This window comes from Dermacentor andersoni, chromosome 1 (genome assembly GCF_023375885.2).
Source record: "Dermacentor andersoni chromosome 1, qqDerAnde1_hic_scaffold, whole genome shotgun sequence".
NCBI classification, from domain to species: Eukaryota; Metazoa; Arthropoda; class Arachnida; order Ixodida; family Ixodidae; genus Dermacentor; species Dermacentor andersoni.
This window is the reverse complement of record NC_092814.1, coordinates 129,411,094-129,433,101: the sequence shown is the minus strand read 5'-3', so window position 1 is coordinate 129,433,101 and position 22,008 is coordinate 129,411,094. Positions and strand designations below refer to the sequence as shown.

Sequence of the window (22,008 nt, the reverse complement as noted above, 5' to 3'; positions counted from 1 at the left end):
CGCGCAAGGCAGGCACAATTACATCATCTTTATGCGTGCGTAAATGTTTTTCTTTAAAGAAAGTATTGTGAAGGGAACGCAAAAAAAAAAGAAAAAAATGACCGACAATTACGATACTCCCTAATGCGAAATTTGAGCGCAGCTCTACACGTGGTTTCATTTCTCGATATATTGGCTGGCGCGGGGCAAACAATGACAATCGAAAGAAGCGCGCATGCGACCAAACCAAGCTAACCAAACAAGCGGGAGCTCTCGCTCACGAAAGCAGACGATAGTACGAAACGAGCAGTCCGGCTGAGAACAGATACGAGCACGCATCGAGCGGTCGGGCAGGACCGCATGTCACCAGTTTACTGCGCACACGTAAGTACTGAAAGGGCCACTCTCATGGTCTCCGCCATTCGCGGCTCGCGTCTTTCATCTTTCGCTGTGCTCGTTCGCTCGGTTACGCCGACGCTCAACGCAGTAACAGGCGCCCAAGAGCTGCGCTGTAGCAAGTAGCAATGATTAAGATTGACGACAAAACGGCCTTGAACGTAGTTGCTTAAAACACGTTGGCGGGCTAGTTGGTTAGAATCCATGATAGAGTGTATAAGCGCGACTGTACGAGGATGTAGAAAGAAACAGATACACAGAGACAGGGCTGTCTTTGTGTATCTGTTTCTTTCTACGTCCTCGTTCAGTCGCGCTTATACACTCTATCTTGAACGTAGCCCCTGCGCGAACGAAAGGTGGCTTCACTGCATAAATGTGGATTGAAAGATGGCGGACCTATCAGCAATATTGGCTAGCTGCGGTAGCCACATACAGTAACTCCATCATGAGCTCAAGAGCTGGCTTTATCATGAGCGAAGCGTGCCTGCCACCTGTGAGGCCAACCTGTAGGACAACACATTTACATTCTCTTTCGAGGCCATAGATGGCGTTAGGCGCCAAAACGCTTGGAAGACTTCGTGGTGTAATAGTTACAAAGGCGGATGAGGTGCCTCGAAAGGCTGTGCCTCTGAAGAAAAAATAAACAAATAACACGACGGTGTTCATTTTAAGGGAATTGCAAGATATCTGCCAAACTTTAACCATTTTAGTGATGTGATTTTAAATTGCCCACACTGTCTGATGCTAATGGTAAGGCGTGTATGATTGTGGAACGAACTTTGTCTATAATATCTGCTTCAAAAAAGACGTGAAAGTGAACTCCACGGCAACATTTCTGGACGTTCATTTCGTAAGTGCCACTGGTTAATGCAGAATTTCTTAAATAGAAAATAAAGCTACAGTAAAGATATAACAAAGATCCAATCTAACCCGGTCATCTCAGCTAGTATACAGCGTTTAGATATTTTTTTAAGCAAATGCTGTTAAGCAGCCATTTCTTTCTACTGCGCCATTGATGACAGGGACAAACTACTTGATATGTCAATGAGTGCAATCCGGGAAACTTTATGCAATTCAATAATAACAACACTATATGTTAGCACCGTTTGCCAGATTTGTCGTCTGTATTGTCTTTTTCGTGGCAGCGTATGCTTTCTATTTCCTAAAACATTTGCCTGCAGTTTGAAGGTTTAAAACCAACAATGCTTCAATCTTGGAAAAAAAATAACAGCAGGGAAAGTGTAAACCCTGCGTGTTTAGTTATTTATGGATTTTTTTCGCTGTGCACTACACGGGAACCTGTTTTCCACACGGGAACCTTACCAGGTTCCCGTGTGGAAATTGTTAATTTACATTGGTCTGAACGGACTCGACCGCAAACGCTCATCTAAACGTGCTGCGGTTTAAGACAGGCGCCACATAATTTACCAAAGATAGAGGAGGTGGCACTCTAGGGTGGATCGTCTTTAGTAACCTGGCGTATGTTCCGGCGGAACATTACGTCGATATACATTAGTCACTTCCTGAACTCAGAGGCGATATAGAGCCACCTGCCGCCGTGTCTCCTCTCCTTATTGCTGAAATCCTTACGTTTCTCGTCAAAGCATTCTTCCACACGTATCTATATAAGTCTACGTGTTGCCGCACGGCATGAAATATAGGAGAAATTTGATAAAATAGTACAGGCCTGTTTCTTGTGGGCAGGTACGATTGCGGGTGACGAAAATTTTATTTATGTATTTATTTATTTATTTATTTATTTACATTTGATTATTGCTTAGAAATGCTCAAGTACGACGGATTTGCACGAGGACCTGGTTGTAGTGTTTAGTAAACATAGATTTGTTGCCAGTCTTGAAACGAGAGGCGTCGAAGGGGAGCGCGATGTCGAAGTGGGGACCAGTCCGGTCCTGCGCGGTACTGACGAAAAAGGAGCGGAAGCGCGCAGTAGTCTGTGCATATATCGTGAGGATGAGCAGTATTGTGATGGGGCTTATGCGCCTAGACAAGTGACCATCTGGAATTAGTATAGTGGTGGTACAAATATGTGTCGTAATTTGTGCGCCAATTAGTGAAAAAAAGAAATATGGCGCACGCTTTGACAAGGACATAAACCGAAGAAAACGTGCAACACACGCGCTTAGTTCCTGTCCTGCTTGTTTTTTTTTTCTTTTTTGTCATCTACGTTTGACCCATTTATTATTTCGCTATAATCAACCAACTAGCAAAGCAGCACGTGTTACAAAGGTACGTCAGTTAGTGCGGTGACCTCAACGATTAAAGCCGCTTGTAAGTTATCTAGCTACCTTGAGCCTATCTTCACGTGTGCTCACCACCGCAAATGCAAGGCATGATAGTGATGCAGCGGAAGCGAGCTGTAAACTACGCATGTTGCCACACCTCGATCTTTCTTGAAGACAGCTTTTTTGTTTTCTTTCGAGAGAGAGAGAGAGAGCGAAAGTATGTCGTATGGCGGGGAAATTAACCAGGGGTATAGTTTGGGTTGGCTACCCTGCATGAAGGGAGGGGTAAGGGGATAGGAAGCGAAAGACAGCGAATCCCGGAAAGCCCCTAACGCGCACACAATCCAACGGTAGTACGCAACGTTCGCAGAGCCTATCATGTAGGCCCGTAGAACTCAGGAACTGAAGCTGTGCAGGGGCGCTATAACGTAAAACTATTCCAAACATTTCTATTCCAATTCTGCAATCAGCCCTCCGCGATTGGTGAAAAACCTTTTTGGACCACCCCCACGTCAGCTGTCTGTCACGCGACGTCACGAAAACCGCCATACCTCCCCATCTGATATGAAGTGCACACACTGATTATGCATGATTTGACCGAACAAAAGAAAAATAGTTATTTCTGATTCGAAGCCTTTTCGCCCTTAGACGTCGACTATTGTTCAAAAGCTTTCGGGCTGCACCATTTCACCTGCCTGTCGCACGACGTCACAAAACCGCAATAACTCACCGCGTCAAAGTGACGTGTACGCGTTAAAGATGCATTAATATGCCGAACAAAACTGAATTTTCTTCTGAATAGCCGCAGGCTGCCCCGTTCCGAAAGGAATAAAAGATGGCTGCCGCCGATCGCTCAGGCAATGGCTGCTCGCACCTGCCGGAGAGTATGGGTTTATTTGCGTGTAATAAAACTTTTTGCGTGGCCGTGTGACGTTTTCGAGCACTTTCGGCCAGCTTACGACCTCGTTCTGCCAACTCTTCTTTGCTGAGGATCCGTTTTAGCGTCATTCTTAAGCTTCCGTTGCATGCCACCGCGATTGTCGACGAGCCACCGTAAGCTAAGTAAGGGAAAGCGGGCCAATCACAGACGCTGGCACCACCCTCTTCATACGGTTATCGATTTTCAGTGCAGTGGCTCGGCCCCATCGAATACTTCTCCATTTGAGCGTGCTCCTCGCCTCTTGTGAGCCAATTAGATAAGACAAGCCGCGCAGTGTACGCAATGTTATTCGTTTTTCAAGCAAACAAAAGCGACCTCCTACGAACGAGAAGAGCGTTTGATTCGTATTTTTGAGATAACCCTACGGGTGACCGCCCGATGCTTGCGTCGACGGTTACGCAAATTTGACGTCAGGATATTGGAATAAAAACGTATTGGAATAGTTTTACGTTATAGGGCCCCAGATCTAGCACTTCTATTTTGATAGTGCACGACTGTACACAGCCTCGTCGAGTAGAATGCACATCACTTGTCTTTCGGCGTTGTAATGTGGGCAGAAACAAAGAAGGAGGCATTTGAAGGTCTCGTGGCAGCTCCACGTGTTGCCTGTTGGACTGCCAGCCACTCCTATGACGAAGCCTTAAGTTGGTAAACGCAACGCCGAGCCACAAAGGGTACAGCATGGTCTGTTCGCATCATTGCGGTAGACGTAGTCGTAGGTCAGGAGACAACCAACGTAGGCGAGATATATAGTCCCGCAGGGGCAACGTACAATCACAGGCTATCGACCAAAGTCCAGCCACAGCGTCAATTCACAAAAGTGAGATCAAAACGCACCTAGCACTGTCATGTGCAGCTTGGGCGGCTTCGTTGGTCCGGCTATTCCCACGAATACAGTTGTAGCGTGGAATACGCTGAAAGAGTACGTCGTGTCATTGTCGTGTGTGTAATGATAGCGTTTCTTTATGATTCCGGTTTATTTATAAGAATAAGCATGAAAAGGGCAGGCAAGAGGTGTTATTCACACCTGACGAAGGCCTGCCAAACAAACATTGGCGGTGATCAGACTTTTATAGTTACGCATTAGCACAAAACACGTAAGATTTTCGGCTAAATGCGAGAACACCCGTGTACTTCAATTTAGGTACAGGTTAAACAACCCCAGGTGGTCCACATTATTCCTGAACCCCCCACTACGGCGTGCCCCATAGTCAAATCGTGGCTTTAGCACGTAAAACCCAGCAATTTAATTTTTAGGTAAAAAATTAAATTATCGGGTTTTATGTGACGAAACCACTTTCTGATTATGAGGCACGCCGTAGTGGAGGACTCCGGAAATTTTGACCACCTGGGGATCTTTAACGTGCACCTAAATATAAGTACACGGGTGTTTTAGCATTTCGCCCCCATCGAAATGCGGGCGCCATGGCCGGTATTCGATCCCGCGACCTCGTGCTCAGCAGCCCAACACCATAGCCACTGAGCAACCACGGCGGGTAATTTTTAGGTAAGATTTTCAAATATACGGGACCGGTTGTTTATTGAGTCCGCGGCGTATTGCACCTCGTTTCGCAGTGTTACCGGCCACGCGGCGGAATACCGTTCTGTGTTTGTTTGCGCTTTATGTAACAATGCAGTACCAATAAGCTCAATCCTCTATACTCTGAGTGCAAACTTTCGCGTGCGCTCTGTGACACGAGATGTATGGTTCGAACTGCATTTCTATTTGTCATATTCCGCTATAAACGACTATACGCGCAACAACAAGGTGAAGTTGCCATCAGCCAATTAAAAGAAAGAAAAGAAAGAAAGCCGAATGAAGTTGCAAACAACTTCGGCATACTTTCGTTTTGGTGTAAAGCAAAATTTTTATTCTAGGTTACAAACATTGCAGCATACAGTTCTCTCGGAGTATAGAACACGCAGCAGAAAGTTATCGTGCCCGAGAAGGATCTTCTCCGATGGTTCCGCACCGTGCGTCATGCGCCTGCTGATGCTCGATTCTTAGCCGACAATGTACGGGCAGTATGTCTCTCATGTACGCCTTAGATTGAGATTGATTATGACAATCGTGTCCGCCTTTTTTGTATTTAGGCTAGTCGATAACACAAATTTACGAGATAAGCTTTATTTCCCTTTAAGTAGCTGGAACAAGCGCCAAGCTACAGGAAGGATAAAGTGACGTCTAATTATGTTGTTTTTTTTACAGTTTAGCAGTTTTGCAGCACTTATTTGCAACCCCAAAAAGCCAAGGTGCTTCTTGTCGCTTAGCGCTGTTTGTTTGACCATATCTGGCGTTTAATAAGGTTATAATTAACTTGAAACACGGTGCAATAACTTAACCTTTATTTTGTAAGTTTTACTTATAAATTTGTGCGCGAGCTCGGCTCATGTTTACGGTCACATTACCACATTTTCCGTGACATTTTTTGACGTTTCGTTGCATCGCTGATCTGACACCTCGCCAGCATCGCTAGCGCACGTGGTAGGCGAAGAGAGCACACCATCATGCGAGATGCTGCTTGTACAGAAAGGACGGAACTGACGGTCCAGGGAGAATAATCAGAAACTTACCTGTATAGCGGACACGTTGTCATCCGTGTGCAAGGCACCACTCCACCTTGCACTCTAGTTTCCTCTGACGGGCCTTTCTTATGTCCGCGTGTTTTCTATACTATATACATTAAACAAAAGAAAATAAATCGAGTCAGGTAAGCAGCAGCAGGCCGCTGTAGGTACAGAGTTTTATTGAAGAAGACCTTGGCATCGATGAATGAAGGAGTTCCAGACGGCAGGTATATAGTCGCTCAGAACAGGAGTTGTGCTTATTCCGAAGGCGCGTGCTGTAGGCAATATTCGTCTTGCGCAGTGGCTGGTCGCCTCTGCGGTACTGTAGTACTCGACATTCATTCAGCTAAGAGAACAGTGTGAAATAACAATTTTTTCATTGTGACCGTATTGGTATGCACCGTATTGTGACCGTATTGGTATTAATAATACATAATTCGATTTAACTGCTCGACTTCGCAAGAAGGAACATGAATGGAGGGCATATAATAAATGTGCCCGATGATGCACGTTTCTACAATGGGGTTGGCGAACGCAGGGACAAGAAGAAAATATCGGAGTACGTTTAGGATAGGTTTTGCTGAGCGAATTGTACAGAATTATGGCTTCAGAGTATATATCTTCCGGGGGAGGTTCGCTAACGCTCAGTTCTGCGAGAATGACAGTTGGAGATTGTACGCGCTACGCTCCCATTTTCCCCTTTTCAATACGTCACAGGTAGAGTGTTATAGTGGGGGACATTTGCTGGCTCAAGTCCAGGCTAAAGTTTCTTGGGCTGCGTTGCTTTTTACTCTCAAGGCGCACTTTACAGCAATCCTGGGAGCGTACATCACAGAAGGTCGATCGCAGTCCAAAGTTCAGTTTGTCACATATTTTAAGAATTCATGATCGCAATACCTGCCTGCCTCTCGTCTTCTTTTAGTGAGCACCATTCGAAATTTCAGTGACGTATTTTGCACGCAGGATGCCTCTATAATTTAAGTTCGTAGCTTTGCGTCTTGTACTCGCGGCTACACCCCCGCATCGCCGGCTGCAAAGCGTTTATTACGCACCTCTGGCTCGCGTGCTCTGCTGTTTCCGTCGACAGTTAGGTTGATGGCCGCACCACGCTGTGTATCGTGCGGCCGGGATGCGGCAAGTACGCACAGGACGGGAGCGTAATCTCTCTTTGCGGCCCGTGCCTGGTAAGCTGTCGAGCCTTAATGGCAACACACACGTATATGATGATGCTTCGCGTGCACTCTGCCTGAGCCGGCAGCTCCCATCTCCTTTACTCCGTAGATCCCCCAAAAAGGGCGGTCCTCGCGCTTCAGCTGCGTACGCGAGGAGGCTGTTCTACTGGAATATAAAATTGAGCAGAATCCTTTTCTACAGCGCACACGTTTTGTGTGCTTTGATGCAGCAGGCGATATATGACAGAATCAAGAGAGCTTGCGCCCGCGCCCAGCTAAACTAATGAGGATGGCATGCCGAGAAATTACATGCGAAAGTTCGGTTTAGAATAATGCCCCTGCCGGTGGTATGTATACACGGGAGCGTATGTCTGCATTGTATTCATGCAGCTGCCGCGATGCCTGTGCCTGCTAATTCCTTCCCGCGTCTAAAGTGTGCCACAACAATTAAATTAGTGCTGTCTTTGATTACACTATACAAAATGAGGCGCCAACTTTTTTCCTTCTTTATTTCCTTTTTCAACAATTCCCAGCAGCTATTCAAAAGGCGGCAGAACGGTTGTAACCCGCGCTCGGTAAATACCCCCGAAAATGCAGCACGGGGCCTTGGTATTGCACGAAGGGGCGAATTCATAGAAGCGGAGGAATGCAGCGACTAAAACAGCTGCTCACTTCCAGCCATCCGGATAACAGGTTAGCTACCAACCGAACCCCAAAACTCCTCCCTCAGAACGGTCTCTCGCGACGGGACCGTTCCACACTCCTTCGTCTGCGCACGGGCTCCGTGTGGACGGCAGCTAGACTTCATGCCAAGGGACGCATCGCCTCGCCGGCCTGCAGAAGGTGCGGTGACGCCGAGACCCTCGAGCACCTACTCTGTACCTGTCCTGCATTAGCCCAGGAGCGCGCTTCAGTCTCTGCCACCTACCGACGGTATGGACTCCCAGCTACCTCAGAAACACACCTACTCTGCCCGGCCCGCTACCACCTTCCAGCACTGGCAAGCCTGCTTGAATATGTGTACACAAACGGGCTCCTAGATCGCCACTAGACTTCGGCCTCCCATGGGCCTCTGCCTCGCGCGCCGGCCAACGGCCCTGGATGATGCTGACCTATGCTGCCTGAAACCTACTCTCCTTTTCCCCCTCTATCCCCTCATCTTTCATACCCCGCCCCCATCCCCATTACGCTGCGCCGTGCTCCCATATGGGCTGCAGAATTAAGCGTACTTTCCCTCTCCCAAATCACGAAGAATGATACGTACTACGGCTCTTTGTCGCTTGTGCTTATTCCACTGGAGCACCCGCCACGGTGGCTTAGCGGCTATGGTGTTCCGCTGCTAAGCACGAGGTCGCGCGATCGAATCCCGCCCGCGGCGGCCGCATTTCCATGGGGCGAAATGCCAAAACTCCCGCGTCCCGTGCATTGGGGCACGTTAAAGATCCCCTGGTGGCCAAAATTAATCGGGAGTCCCCCACTACGGCGCGTCATAATAAAATCGTGGTTTAGGAACGCGAAACCCCAGAATTCAATCGCCTGGCGTGCTTGCTTGCTCCCTCTTTACAAATGAATATTTTGTGGTTGTTGGACAAATGTCGTCCTTGTGCCCTTAAGGCAAGTTCTTTTCAGCAACAGCAGCTTGTGTTGTGTTTGGTTTTCTGAACTTCCAGCCACATATACATAGATTATTGCTTGACCTGCCGCAAGCTTAACAGGGCAGAACGACAATTATCCCACCTTTTAGGTCTTAACAGCTTTCCACAGCGTCGTTTGTGCTCAACAGTAGTAGTCCTAACTGATTGACGACTGAATCAAGGGGTTTAGCGTCCAAAATCAAGCCAGGGAGTATGAGGGGTGTCTTTTTTTTCATTTATTAAGCACATTGAATGACCGTGTGAACTCGCAGACAAAAGAAAGGATGCTAAAAAATGGTCATAATGTGCACACAAGCTTATCAGAGATCTATAGTTTGAGCATAAAGAGCAGCTATACGAACAGGGAATGAACTTCTCAATCTCCGATTTCAAAAGCAAGACTACTGTCTGTCGATTTCATTCAGCTCCCGGGAGAATTAAAAATCATTAAGAGAAGCTCCGGTCTATTCTAGTCTGCAGGATCGAGTTTATTTTGTCTTCGCGAGCCCCTGTCCCCGCAGTGGTGGGGCGTCGCCCAGGGCTGCAGAAAACGATTTGTCCCCCCCGGGCCGATTGCCGGCGCACCGCGGAGGGGGCCTCCGCGGCAGCAGCAGCAGCAAGAATGCGAGCAAGACGGCAGCGAGGGCCGGGGGAAATGGAGGGCAGGGAGAAGAGGGCGAGCGGCCCGAGTCGGTACAGATGCAGCTGGTTCCGCGTGTGCACTTCATCGACAGCGGCTCGGCCGGGGACACACCCCGGTTTTCCGCAGTTCCTGGGTCGTTACGAAGAAATTAGAGGCGCATATTCAAGCGAACCAGCATGCAGATGTTTCAAATGGCCGCAAGTGCGACAAGAGAAAAGGAAAATGACAATGAAAAAAAAAAATAGCCGCCGACACCAAACCGGCACGCTCTCACTGCCGGACTAATTATACTTACCTTTCGCTAATGAAGGATCCAGAACCATAAGCAGCAGCTGGCTGCCTCTGGAGCAAAGTGCTCTGACCAGGCTGCCATCATACGCTGTGGCAAATGACTAGGGTACCTCGATTTGCGGAGACCGATCTCCAGAAGTGAGTCAGCCATTAATTAACTTTAAGAGTCTGTTTATCAAAGGGGCATCGCGTTGCACTAGGTTGGGCTTTGGGGTGACTGCGTCAACGCTTAAGGTGAACAAGAGATTCAATGTGCCTGCGTTTAGTGGTGTGTGCTGTGGCGTTGGTCATGAAAGTGTTTATGAATTAGTGTGAGCCTATACGGTGTGTTTGAAGATTGTAGTGATAGCCTTCTTTCCCCGGCGTTGACGATGTAGTTACTATATGAGTGCATTCAACCCGGTTCGTGCGTCCGGGGTGCGTGCGCTTCTCACCAACGCATTTCTTCGCGACTTACATGTGTAGGCAACCAGTCTCTTGAAATGAGAAAGCATGACCAACGCTGCAGACAAAAAAAAAAGGTTTTTAAAGTGTACTAATTAATGTTTTAGTAAATAAAATATCGACTAAATGTTTCGCTCAGTCGTTTCAAAGCAGCCAAAACATTTAGTTTCATCCATCTGGATCGCACGCCTAGGGATCCAACTTGCAACAACCGTGTGTGTGAAAACAAAAACGATAAGCTGAATTGTGCGTGAGTCCGTGAAAAGCTCCGAGTTCCATCTGCATAGGTACTGATTGACATTTGCTTCCTTCCTGTAGTACTACGGTTTACTTCAAAGCTGTCAGCGCATTCAAAGTTGTAAGTTATCACCCAATTTCTAAGTCGTAAGAAATTACGTGAAGTTTCTTCAGACCTTGCAACACAATGTATAAATCAGAGCTCTCACACCTATGAATGCCTTCTGAGTAGGTCTCAAGTGACAATGCGGATTTCGTGATAGTAATCTGAAGTGTTGTCACAAATGAGCAACAAGAAATGTAGATGCATTTGGTAATCTTAAACCTTCCATCCATGAATGATCAAATATTTGGGCGTTCATCTCTCTCTCTAAACTTGCGGTAGTTTATTAAGGGTTTTTTACGAGCACTTGTGTTGTTTATCATAGCCAGAAGGAAAGTACAGCCTTCCGACCACCCACGTAGCACACGCAAGACACACCCCAAGCAATAATGCATAGCTGTATGTGAGGTTAAGAAAGCGTTCGTGTTTTATTTTCAGGGAAAGTTGGTGATCGTAGCTGCGATAGAAAGTATACCGCGACGCGAACAGTGCAGCTTCTACTTAAGGGGGCGTTCAGTAGTGCATGAAAGCCCAAGCACGCAAGACCAGGTTTTAAACGCCGCGCTTTTGGGTCTCCCCACGAGGCGCGGAAATTCACCATCACCACGAGCACACAATCAAACTTGAATTTATTTCCCAGGTCTATAAACATTGTACATAAGCAGACACTCGGGCAAGGATGGGTGCGTACATCGTCAAATGCAAACAACACATACGGGTAAACAGCAGCAGCAGCTGGTGCTACACAGGTAACGCTGCACAGGAATGTCTCCGAAGCGCAGGAATCAAGCATTACGCCAAAGGAAAAAGGAATCATCTCTCCGCTACTCTCCTCTTTCCACAGAGAGGGCGTAGCTCTACTTGCATATCAAGAAAAGTGAACGATGTCGATGTGGTGCCATCTGTATATACAGTTGCACACACTGTCTTTGTTGCGTGTACGAGTGTGTTTCACACAAACGACAATGCTGCACACCATCTAGGTCTCGCGTAACTCTCCTGGTATTCCGTCACTCTTTTTCGTGTTTCGCCTCCTTTTTTTAACACCACACGAGCACACTTTTGCGCCGATTTGAAGCTCTTATCACTCCAACGGTAAATTAGGATGAATTATTTGTGAACCGTCCTGCGACGGCAGCTTCCTGGTTGCATCGAGTAACTTTTTTTTATACGGCGAGAGGTTCGCCTTTTCTTTTTTCTTGACTAGCGGAAATTGTTGAACGCCAGCTCCAAACAAGTATTACGTGCAAAGCTGAATATTCGCTGCCCAATTACAGAGTTTTTTATAGTCGTTGATGCACTATTGCTTTGTGTTCGCGCGCAATGTGTCACACGAATGAAATATTAGATTTTATCGCAGATAGCGCTGAAGCATTCTCGATGCTGTCGTTTTTAATTGTCTCGGCTAAGAAACGCGGAATAAATGCAGCAAGGTTAATTCATGGATATGTTGGACTACAAAAATACTTTTCAAGGTTACCAGCGGCTTTGCCTAGAAACTGTTAGATAGATTTATTTGTTTATTATTATTTTCCCGTGCGCGTAGTAATAAGCTGCTTACGTGCAATATGACAAGCAGGTAGATATACTTACAAACTACGGACAATCAGAGAGAAATATCCGTGCTCTCATTACAGACAGACACGCGCGTCACAAAAAAACTGTCGCTACAGCATAATGCATTAGGGGACCTGTCGGTATGGATTATTTGCTGTCTGGTACTTCTATCCTTATGCCTGTTGCTGACTGCATAAACTAGAGAATCTATCAAATAAATATATGAAGCAGTGAGCTGATAAATATGTGGTCGTGTGCATTTATGCACAATTTCGCAGGAATAAAGAACGAGACATACACCAATATAATAAATAAAGCGGTGACAATATGAACACTTAATCAACGGAATAATGAAACAAAATGTTGTTCTTTTTGTCCAAAGACAAGTCTGACGTCAGATTAAGAGCAAGAACAAAACATTACCATTCGACAAACCTCGATAACATCGCGCTTTTAAATGCAGGTGAGAATGCGATACTTTGAATAAGCATTTTTTTTCTATTGCATCTGTTTCGGCGTCCATCTATAGGATACCACACCCATTGTTGAGACGTGAAGCAACTTACGCCTATAGTGCTAACGTAACAACTAGCCTTGAATATTCTGATCATGAAGGGCTAAAGCTGTCAGTATCACGTAATTTAACATAAAACACCTGTTTTACTGAAGTAGGTAAGTTCAGCAGGCATCGGTTCGTAACCGATGCCTGGTGAACCTACCTAATAATTTCGGCCATGCACAGCCTCCTTGTAAGTGTTTGTTTTGAAGCGATTGTGCCTATACCTTCACAGAGGAACCGACTTCCCCGACTACACAGAAACAGAAACATCGAGGTTTAGGCTACTGTTGGAATGGCTGTGCTTGAAAGTTTTGAGTGCTTCAATCAAAAGTTCCTATAGCCGTAGCAATGTTGCCAAGAACGAGAGTAATGTAACACTATAGCTCAGACAGTTGAGGCGCCTATATATATATATATATATATATATAGCTTTGGCAAATGCACGTGACAGCTTGCCCTTCACATACGAATAAAAAAGAATGCTCTCCGAGACTTCGCCAATCTTTAAATAATCCTAGGTGGTCCAACAAGGTAACATACTGCGGTTGCAACAGATTAATCTATGCTATTGGATTAACTCTCGAAGATATAGCTCATACCTAAACGCTATAGGTTTACAAAAGTTACTCCACGCGTTCGACTACGAAAGTTATCGCGTGTAATTTTTTTTTTCCTTTCACTTTCTCCCCTGCAAGTAGAGTTTATGCATCGCGTCAATCGTTGATGCACACGATCGCGATCGTTTACAGCCAACCAGTCAACGCAGGAAAACAACAAATTATTCTGATCCTGGAGTCGGAGGGCGCATGCGGTGCGCGCGATCGCGTCGGGTGTAAACGCTCGCTCGTCGCAGGACCGTCAGAATTCGACGACTGCTGCGAAGAAGCAGCGAAACAAAATTGCTTCCTGGCACGCATGGCACGTTCCTTTGCTCCTAGATGGTGCTGCAAATAGCAGGCAGTTTGTGCGTCCCATTCGCTCTAACCTGAATCACTGGCGTCGCGCGGCAACTTGCAAAAAGGTGTTGCAGAAATTAGTTGCGAATTGCTTCTCGCATATTGGCAGCTCTCAGGCACGACAACTGTTGCGAGAGGTTCACGCTTACCTGAAGTGAAAATTCGTATGGCCTCATTAACTCAAGACGTGTTCGTGAATTCATCGCGCAGGCATCCAATAGGATGCCTGCGCCGCAGGTCTTGTATTTTGAGCAGTTTTGGCTATATACTGTATTCTTTCTTTTTTTTTTCATTTTCCAAAAGCGCGTTGGAAGAAAACATAGGGCCGCCGATCATGTCGAGCAACTATATACGAATACTCAACGAAAATACTGATTTAGCCTTGGCGAATAAATTATGCCATCTCTATTGTGATGACCACCTTGTTAATGGTTATTACGTGCACGCTGCCCGCTGTCACCAGTGACTCAAGAGTTCATTGCGCCGCACGTGTAATCAGTTTTACACTCATAACATTCCTTAGAAAAAGACATTGCACTCTGTCGGTGGCAGTGCCACATGTACGACACTTCATACTGTGCGCTGTATAAAGGAGCCTTCCCTTTCTGGACGACGGGCAGCAGAGGACAGTGAACGTTAGGTAAAGGCCAGCGCTGCCAGAGTGGTCGCATCATACTCTCAATACATTTTGATTAAGCGGACAGAAAGGTTTAATTAGATTGAGCATGCTATTTCGATCCGTTTAATGAAAGCGTATTGTTACTTGCTTTTCCTAAAAAATTGCAGTTACCTTGGCCGCTACGAGGAAAAACATACAAACAGTTACGGAATACCCCATGCGTTCTTGCACAAGCTTGAAAACTCTAAATGAAGCTCACGAAAATCGCTGCATAGAAAAGCTATCGTTGTGTGCGGAAGTTTACCTTTTTAGTTGAATATGCGATCTTTCTTGTCTAATATATGCTTGCACCTTGAGCCAAAACGGTTTGATGTGGGAGTGTGATTTCGAGACACTGCGAACCAAATATTCACGCTGAAACGCCTCTCGAACACGCAAATTTGGTCCTTTCACAGTTGGCCAAGGCAGCGAACATCAAGCTGCTCGCTTAAGATACGCCGCGAGGGGCGGGTCGTTAAGTATCGGGGAGGGGGTTTCTGTTAACAAAAGTTTATACTCTCTCTAGCTCACAGGCACTGTCTGAAAGCGTATTCGCGTCATAATGTGACGTGAAGCGCCCTTGTCTTGTAGTGCTAACAGTGTAAGACGGCATGCTCTCAGCGCAACCTTTTACCATGCCCGCCCCGATGGCCCATGGTTAAACAGCTGGTGCTCGAAGCAGCAAGCGTGCCGGCGTGCGAGACCGCCATGTATGAGAGAGTGACCACCAGCCTGGCAGCGCCGGCGGGCAGGCGCGGCACGCGCACACCTAGCAGCGCGGCCGCCGCCCGAAGAGGAAAACTGCGCGTGCGTTCAAAGGATCGGCTTTGCCCAACTGGCCTCGCCGACCACGGAGGGGCTCGGATGGCACTCACCACTGCCGCCGATTTCACGGAAACGCTCGCGGAGCAGTCCGGGAATTTGGGCTCCAGTATCAGCAGCCGGACGCTACCTTCAGCGGTAGGGGGCTGGAGGGGGAGGAGGACGCCTTTTCTGACCCTTTCTTCTGTTATTTCTTTACATACGCCCCTCGGCCATCCCCGTCTTCCCGCATACTCCAGAGCTAAACTTCCTTCGGGATGCTTCTTGCGTGACAGTCATCATCGGCTCCGCTACCCCAAGGCTACCGTCGAGGCGGTACTGCACACTCTCTCGTGCAGTGTGTGTGTGGTGCGCTCATGCTAGTGGCGACCAAGTGCATGCCTGCTCTCGTGATTGCACAAGAGGACAAGCGAGTGGATAACATCGTTGCTAGGAAAGTGCTTCGAAGAGAAAGACACGAATGGATTGCCAGTGACAAGTCACCCATCAAATAACGATGCATAGATTTCGCTTCGGCATTTCATGAGGGCAGCTTATCTGTGACGTAAATGCAACATAATCCCGCCGGAACTCGTTTCTAGAGTTCAAACTGAACGACTTTTTTTCTGAACGTATGATCAATGAAAAAAAAATTGTTTTCGTAATTTGTGGCGCGACCATTTGCACCAGCTCCAGCTTCTTTAACTATCACAACAAATACCTGCTAATTAATGCTGAAGCTACGTTAGTGTTTAAGCTATGCATCAAAATACTTAAAAATGCAAAATCAATGATCTCGCTGTTGATTACACTTCGCTCAACGCGTAGGTATATACAGCTGCTTTTTGTTTTGTGACAATTCCACTCTTGCACTGCTTCAAGCTTACTCACCCAAAGCCTTATATGTATGGTCTGAATGGATCGTGGAGCATTTTTTTCTTTTGAACCTTCCAGCAATTTTTTCTGTCTATGCATACATAACAGCATGAGATCCCGTTCGCAAACGTTGTGAGCCAAGTATTGCATTTTTTTAATCGAGCGGCTCCACGATCTATTCCGGGAAGATTAAAGGTACGATTTTTTTTCTCCTTAGCCTGGCTTGTCTGTATACTTCTGGGTTTTTTTTGTGTGTGTCGCTAAATAGCAGGTGGGTACATTAGTTAAAAATGTTCAATTAATTTCTTAAATGACTCGAAGTTTCGGTTCTTTCCGTAGAACGGTGGCGTATTGTAATCGATATGATGTTCATATCATGCTATCACAGCTTCCGCATCTAGAAATCTGTATGCAGCTTCAAACAAGCTTGTTCAGAAATGAAGCATGCGTGCATTGCGCCCCACGTTTTCCAACTGGGCAAGAAAGAGACCTGTGTAAACAAATGTGATTCCGGCTAACGTCAACAAAAACAACTTCCGCTCTTCCTTAACCTCCGTCCTGTGAACACATGAGAGCGAATGCAAATAGCCCGTCGCCTGTCAACAATCAACAGATCATCCACACTTCAACAGCATGTCTCTCTCTCATCGCAAAACAACGCGTACCAAGGCGCTTCCCTGGCATTTTTCTTTCAAGCACGCGTGCAGCAACAACAATGCAACAGACGCCGGTGCACTCCTCCACCCTCGCCGGGTGGACACGAGTCGCGGGCAGCCCAGGCCCGACCCATTGTAGCCGCCATAAGCGGGCTATACGAACCGGTTCGACGCGTTGACAAAGATCTCCCTCTCGGTCGATTCGAATGGACGCCGCGCCACTACGGGTCCGGATCCAGGACGCGGTGCTTCTTCTTGTCAGGCATGAAGCAGGCGAGGAAATCTATGGGCAGCGGGAAGATGATGGTGGAATTCTTCTCGGCGGAAATGGTATTCAGTGTCTGAAGGTAGCGCAGCTGCAGGGCTGCTGGGCTTAGGGACATCACGTCCGCAGCCTCTTTCAGGGCTCGCGACGACTTCTGCTCTCCTTCGGCGGCAATCAACTGCGCACAGGGGGAGAGAAAAGGCACGTCGCTTTGTGGGGCTCTGCTTTGTCCCTCTTGGCCACTCGGCTGCTCCAGACGGCCCCGCGCGCCCGACAAGAGGGTGCATTCTTTCTCCGTTTGTAAGAACTGTTTGCCATTAGCCGGTCATCCCCACTATCAACTCGTCCATCATAAGGATGGGTCCCGCCGGTTCCTGCTCTTATACTAAACATTCTTGCGTACGAACGACACGGGTCAACAATACCTGCTGTTGCTTCCTGCCGTGTCGAACTATATCCTAGCAATAGATGCAGGATGCTAAGTGCTACCTTCGTTATTTCTGGAAGCTTTCTGTTTTTCTTTCGAGTCAGGAAGAAGAAGAAGCCAGGCAGTTTTCATAAAAAAGCGCTAAAGACGAAGGCGAAGTCGAAGGGAACACATACGACAGGTCTGGCGCTAGTTCCAACTGGCGTTTATTACAAACGGTCATCTATTTATGCTCGGCGTATCACGTACATCATGCACTCATTATCATACACACAAAAATTGAAAGGAATCATATCATACATATGATTGTATGGACAATCAGTTTAAGTGTCTAGATATCTCGACAGAAACGTCACTTCTTTTTTTTGCAAAATCAAAGATGTACAGCTGATCACGTGTCTAATGAAAGACATGTTCTAATGAAACAGACCGGAGACAACAGAAAAAGACGGTGCGGTGCACAATACAGTCGGCGCCGTTAAATTAAGCAGCATCATGAAAATAATTTGCAACACCCGTTTAGTTTAACTTTCTTGAGGGCTGCCGTCAACTTCAAAAAAAAAAAAAAGGCAGAGCATCGCGTTGCTGTGAGCCTACGGCCCATACAGCGCACGTTTGCATATTTTCGAAACGCCGGGTACTCTAGTGGAATAAGAGACTTAACACAACTCTACAAACGCGAACTGTTTCCGAGTTTGTCTAAGTGAGAGCAGAAACACAGGTCCCACCCACCCTGTGAAATTTCTCTGTTGCAATATTTCTCTCTAGAGCGCCTTAAGTTTTCCCATTCGTCAACAGGGAAAAGGAAGCGCCCACGCGCAGAAGCACGGTTACTGCCCTTGCGCTCGTATTCACAAAGCGGTCTCGGTCGACTAGAAGGCCTTCCTCTGCTCCCCCGAGTAGTATCCCTGTATATGCTCGGGGACACACCCCCAGCCTCTAGAGCGGAGCACAGTTCAACCCTTTGATTTCGACCTCTCCACAGTCATTCCCACGCCGTAAAGTTGTTTCAACGCTCTAACTCGAGTGCACCTGTGTAGACGCTGAAAGTCTGTTGTTAAAAAAAGTATCTGAAGAGTCTCCAAGGAGTCTCACTAAGCTGTGATTAACAAGCTCAGTTAAAAGGGCAGCACTGCCGTGCACTTTATCGAGTCATGCGTCGAGTGCAGCAACGCTCTAGAATACTATGCATAATTGGGCTGCACATGCATCAACGACGTAATTGTAAACCAATAACTTGTTTCTGCATGCTCCCCTTGTTAGGTGCATATGCTCCGTACAAATGACTGTCTATGTTAGCATGTGATAACATAGGAGTACAGCTACAGTTCACGTGTGTGTGTGTTCTTTTTTTCAACGTACACTCAATGTTCAATATGAAGCACCACCTCAGCTATTGTTCCTTGATTTTGTTGGGGGCGTGATTTGGGAATGGTGCTGCAGGATAAAAAAGAATTAATGGCGGTGGCAGGTCATACAGCAGTACGTTACGTGAAACATAGGGCCGTATGTTATTTCTGCTCACAAGTTCAGTTTCTTCCCCCTCGAAAGCTCTGATGGTTTGGTGCTATTTGTGTCAAAGAGTGACCCGTGTCATCAAGTAGACCTGCGCCACTATAGGCGTAGCAAATACGTCTGTCAACCTTTAGATTTACTTAATCGATCATATAGTGAGAATACTACGTAAGACCATATATCTCAACTTGAGATATATGGTCTTACTTATATCTCAATTTGAGATATATAGTATCATTTGAGAAATGCGCCGGGGCCAGATGAATCCGTAGAAGATTAAAAGAAATCATTTAAACGATTTAGCATATACAGAAAGCTTAAGGCGGGCAAGTGTGCAACAAAGTGCCGAACGGTGAAAGGATGTATTTAATCACACTATTTGGAGAAACAATTATTCCTGGCATCAATCACGGCGCACACACCTGTGAAATCGACAGATCTGCCATTGGAAGCGATGCGAAGATGAAACTATCAAATATTTTTAAATGAATTGCTGACAAATTAATAGAGCTAATCTAATGAATAGCACTCTCTCAGGGCTTCACAGCGTCTGCCTAGTGAAATATTTCTCGCAGTATGTCAGTGTAGAACAACAACAAGAAAAGAAAAAGAAAGCCTTCAGGGTGTACGGCGGGGATGGGCCCATAAATAACAGAGAGTGTCACGTGGCCTGGCAGTGGAGCTCAGTAGCGCTTTCCATAGAGGAGTGCCAGTGAACGCCTTCTCCGATTGGCGGCAACCACACTGTTTCGGGAGGATCAGGTAAAAGTAAATGGGCGCATATATAAAGGACGGCGAGGGGCGCAGGAGAGCGGCCACGTGTTACCCCGCCGTCTTTCCGGCGGCGAGGCGATAACAGCGGGCCATTCGTTTCTCTTATGAATTCCGAACGGCAACAAGCACTCGGCGAAGCAATTTGTCGGACCAGCCGTCCATCCGACGGCCGTTCGCAGCTCGAAAGAAATGCAGTGGGCCCATTCCCTCTCTGCGGAGCTTGTTAGGCCTCTCCGAAAGCAGTTACGAAGCGCGCTGATTGCCCGGGCGGCAGCCAGCCGCATTAGCACGTTCGGAAGTGGCTCCTCGCCGCGCTATTTTGCCGTATCAACTGAAGGAGGAGGAAACGCCGAAATGGAAACCAATAATAGCATTCTAGGGGCTGCAAGCCGCTAACAGCCGTCGGACGCCTTCATTAGGCCTAACGATGGACAAATCTCGACTGCTGCAAAGGGTGCGCGTGCGTGCGTGAGTGTGTGAGCGGGGGGCGGAGTACTGCATGGGCCCAAGGCGTCTGCGCAACCATCCGCGGCAGCGGGCGTCCGCCGCTCGTGTGCGTCGGCCCGCCGCTTTGCGGTGCTCCGAAGAAAACCATTAGGAAGCGGAGTCACGTTAAGAAAAAGCCATTCAAATGGTTGCCGCCGAAAGGAGCAGGCGTTTTGCATGGGAATGGACGCCTTCCGGGGGGTCTCGTCGTCGAGTTTGTCAGGTCGGACGGGGAGGCGCGAGGACAAGTCGTGCCGGCGAAAAAGAGGATCCCCCGGACTCCTCGGAACAGGGTATACCGAAAGCAGATCGACCGGGAACACCGTCATAAACCTTTGTCGTCACGTCAGCGTCGTTTCGGGGAGCTATAGGGGACGCCGACAGGGACGTTGAAAGCGTGCGCGCGACGACCGGCCCGAAGCACAGGCAGAAAGCTCCGTGCCCGCTTATCCTTGCCGCTTCCTCATTGTTCCGCGTGGGACGCCTTCGAGACCCTTTGCTGGCTGGCTGTGTTTGCTAGAGCACGTATATGATCGTTCGAACGAGAAGAGAGGGGAGGAGGGGTTGTTTTTACCTTTGCTCGTGCTTCTCTGGCAGCCTCAGCTTCGGCGGCCATGGCTCTCTGCAGTTGAACCGGTAAACGCACGTCCTTGCTGCAGATTTGTGACGCGGAAAAGGAACGCTTTTAGTGCAGAAAAAACGCAGCAAAGACTAAACAATGAACAATGTAGCAGGACACGGACAATCAGCAGATGATACAATCACGATGCTGCTAAATTCAAGCGTTATATCAAAAGCGTAAACTGCACTCATTGCATGACTTTGACACTACTTTGCTTCCCTTCTGCTGCATGTAGAAATACAGGCTCAGCCTTTGACAGCTGGAAGGAGTGAAACTAAAGACTTACACTTCTTTTTTCACGGGACTCTCCACATTATAAACGTGTTAACAACATGACAGGGAAGGGAATGATTTTAATTTTGTTTAGATGCGCTGATTTTAATGCACTCTAATAAATGTTTTCCTTATTTTGTTTTTAATCCTGGGTTTTACGTGCCAAAACCACAATCTGATTATGAGGCACGGTGTAATGAGGGACTCTAGATTAATTTTGACCACCTGGGTTTCTTTGACGTACACCCAATGTACAGTACACAGGCGTTTCTGCATTTCGCACCCATCGAAATGCGGCTGCCGTGGCCGGGACTTGATCCCGCGACGTCCTGCTTAGAAGAGCAACACCATTGCCACTAAGCCACCCCGGCGGGTTCTCACAAAGTCTTAACGATCCTTTTCAGTTTTGCCATTCTTATGCATCACGTTCCCGTCACTCAAGGCGACCCCATAAAAAGCAGCCAAGACGAGGCTACATGCATATGCCCCTATTACGAGATACGTGCTCGAGAGAAAAAATAATGCATTCAGCTGCTGGCCGCAAGACCTGAAGAAAGGAGGTTTTTGTACCTATCCAACTCCTTTGGAATGGCGCAGGTTGTCCTGCACTACAGCGTGGCGCCCGTCACTTTACATTTCATCATGCGCCTCCACTTGCCCGCACTTAAGCTATAAGTGAATGGAAATGAGCACGCAAAGCATGCAGGAAGCGTTTGGTGCCGCCAATAACCATAAAGATAGATATATAAAATCAGGACACCAGAACCAGCCCAATAGTCGTTAGAAAGCAGTCCTTCACCAATCGCGAGCAGAAAAAATGGACAGAATAGTACGGCTTTTTGAAGAAGCTACTCACATTTCCACCCGCTCTACCTTTATGCCCCAAGCATCGGTGCATTCGTCCAGGGCGCTCTGCACAAGAGAAGAAAAGGA

The 22,008-nt window shown here is 47.3% G+C and overlaps 1 protein-coding gene across 2 annotated transcripts in view; it reads right to left on the bottom strand.

Moving 5' to 3' along the window:
• Nucleotides 1–11,262: 11,262 nt before the first annotated feature.
• Nucleotides 11,263–22,008, bottom strand: part of LOC126544152 (band 7 protein AGAP004871-like) — a 256,271-nt gene continuing 245,525 nt past the window's right edge. For both annotated transcript variants that reach the window (XM_050191389.3, XM_050191387.3), the window contains 3 exons: nucleotides 21,932–21,987; nucleotides 20,755–20,833; nucleotides 11,263–17,156 (listed from right to left, as the gene is read on the bottom strand). In XM_050191389.3, coding sequence (XP_050047346.1) covers nucleotides 16,935–17,156; nucleotides 20,755–20,833; nucleotides 21,932–21,987 — 357 coding nt within the window. In that variant the 3' untranslated portion in view covers nucleotides 11,263–16,934. The remainder of the gene's footprint in view (nucleotides 17,157–20,754; nucleotides 20,834–21,931; nucleotides 21,988–22,008) is intronic.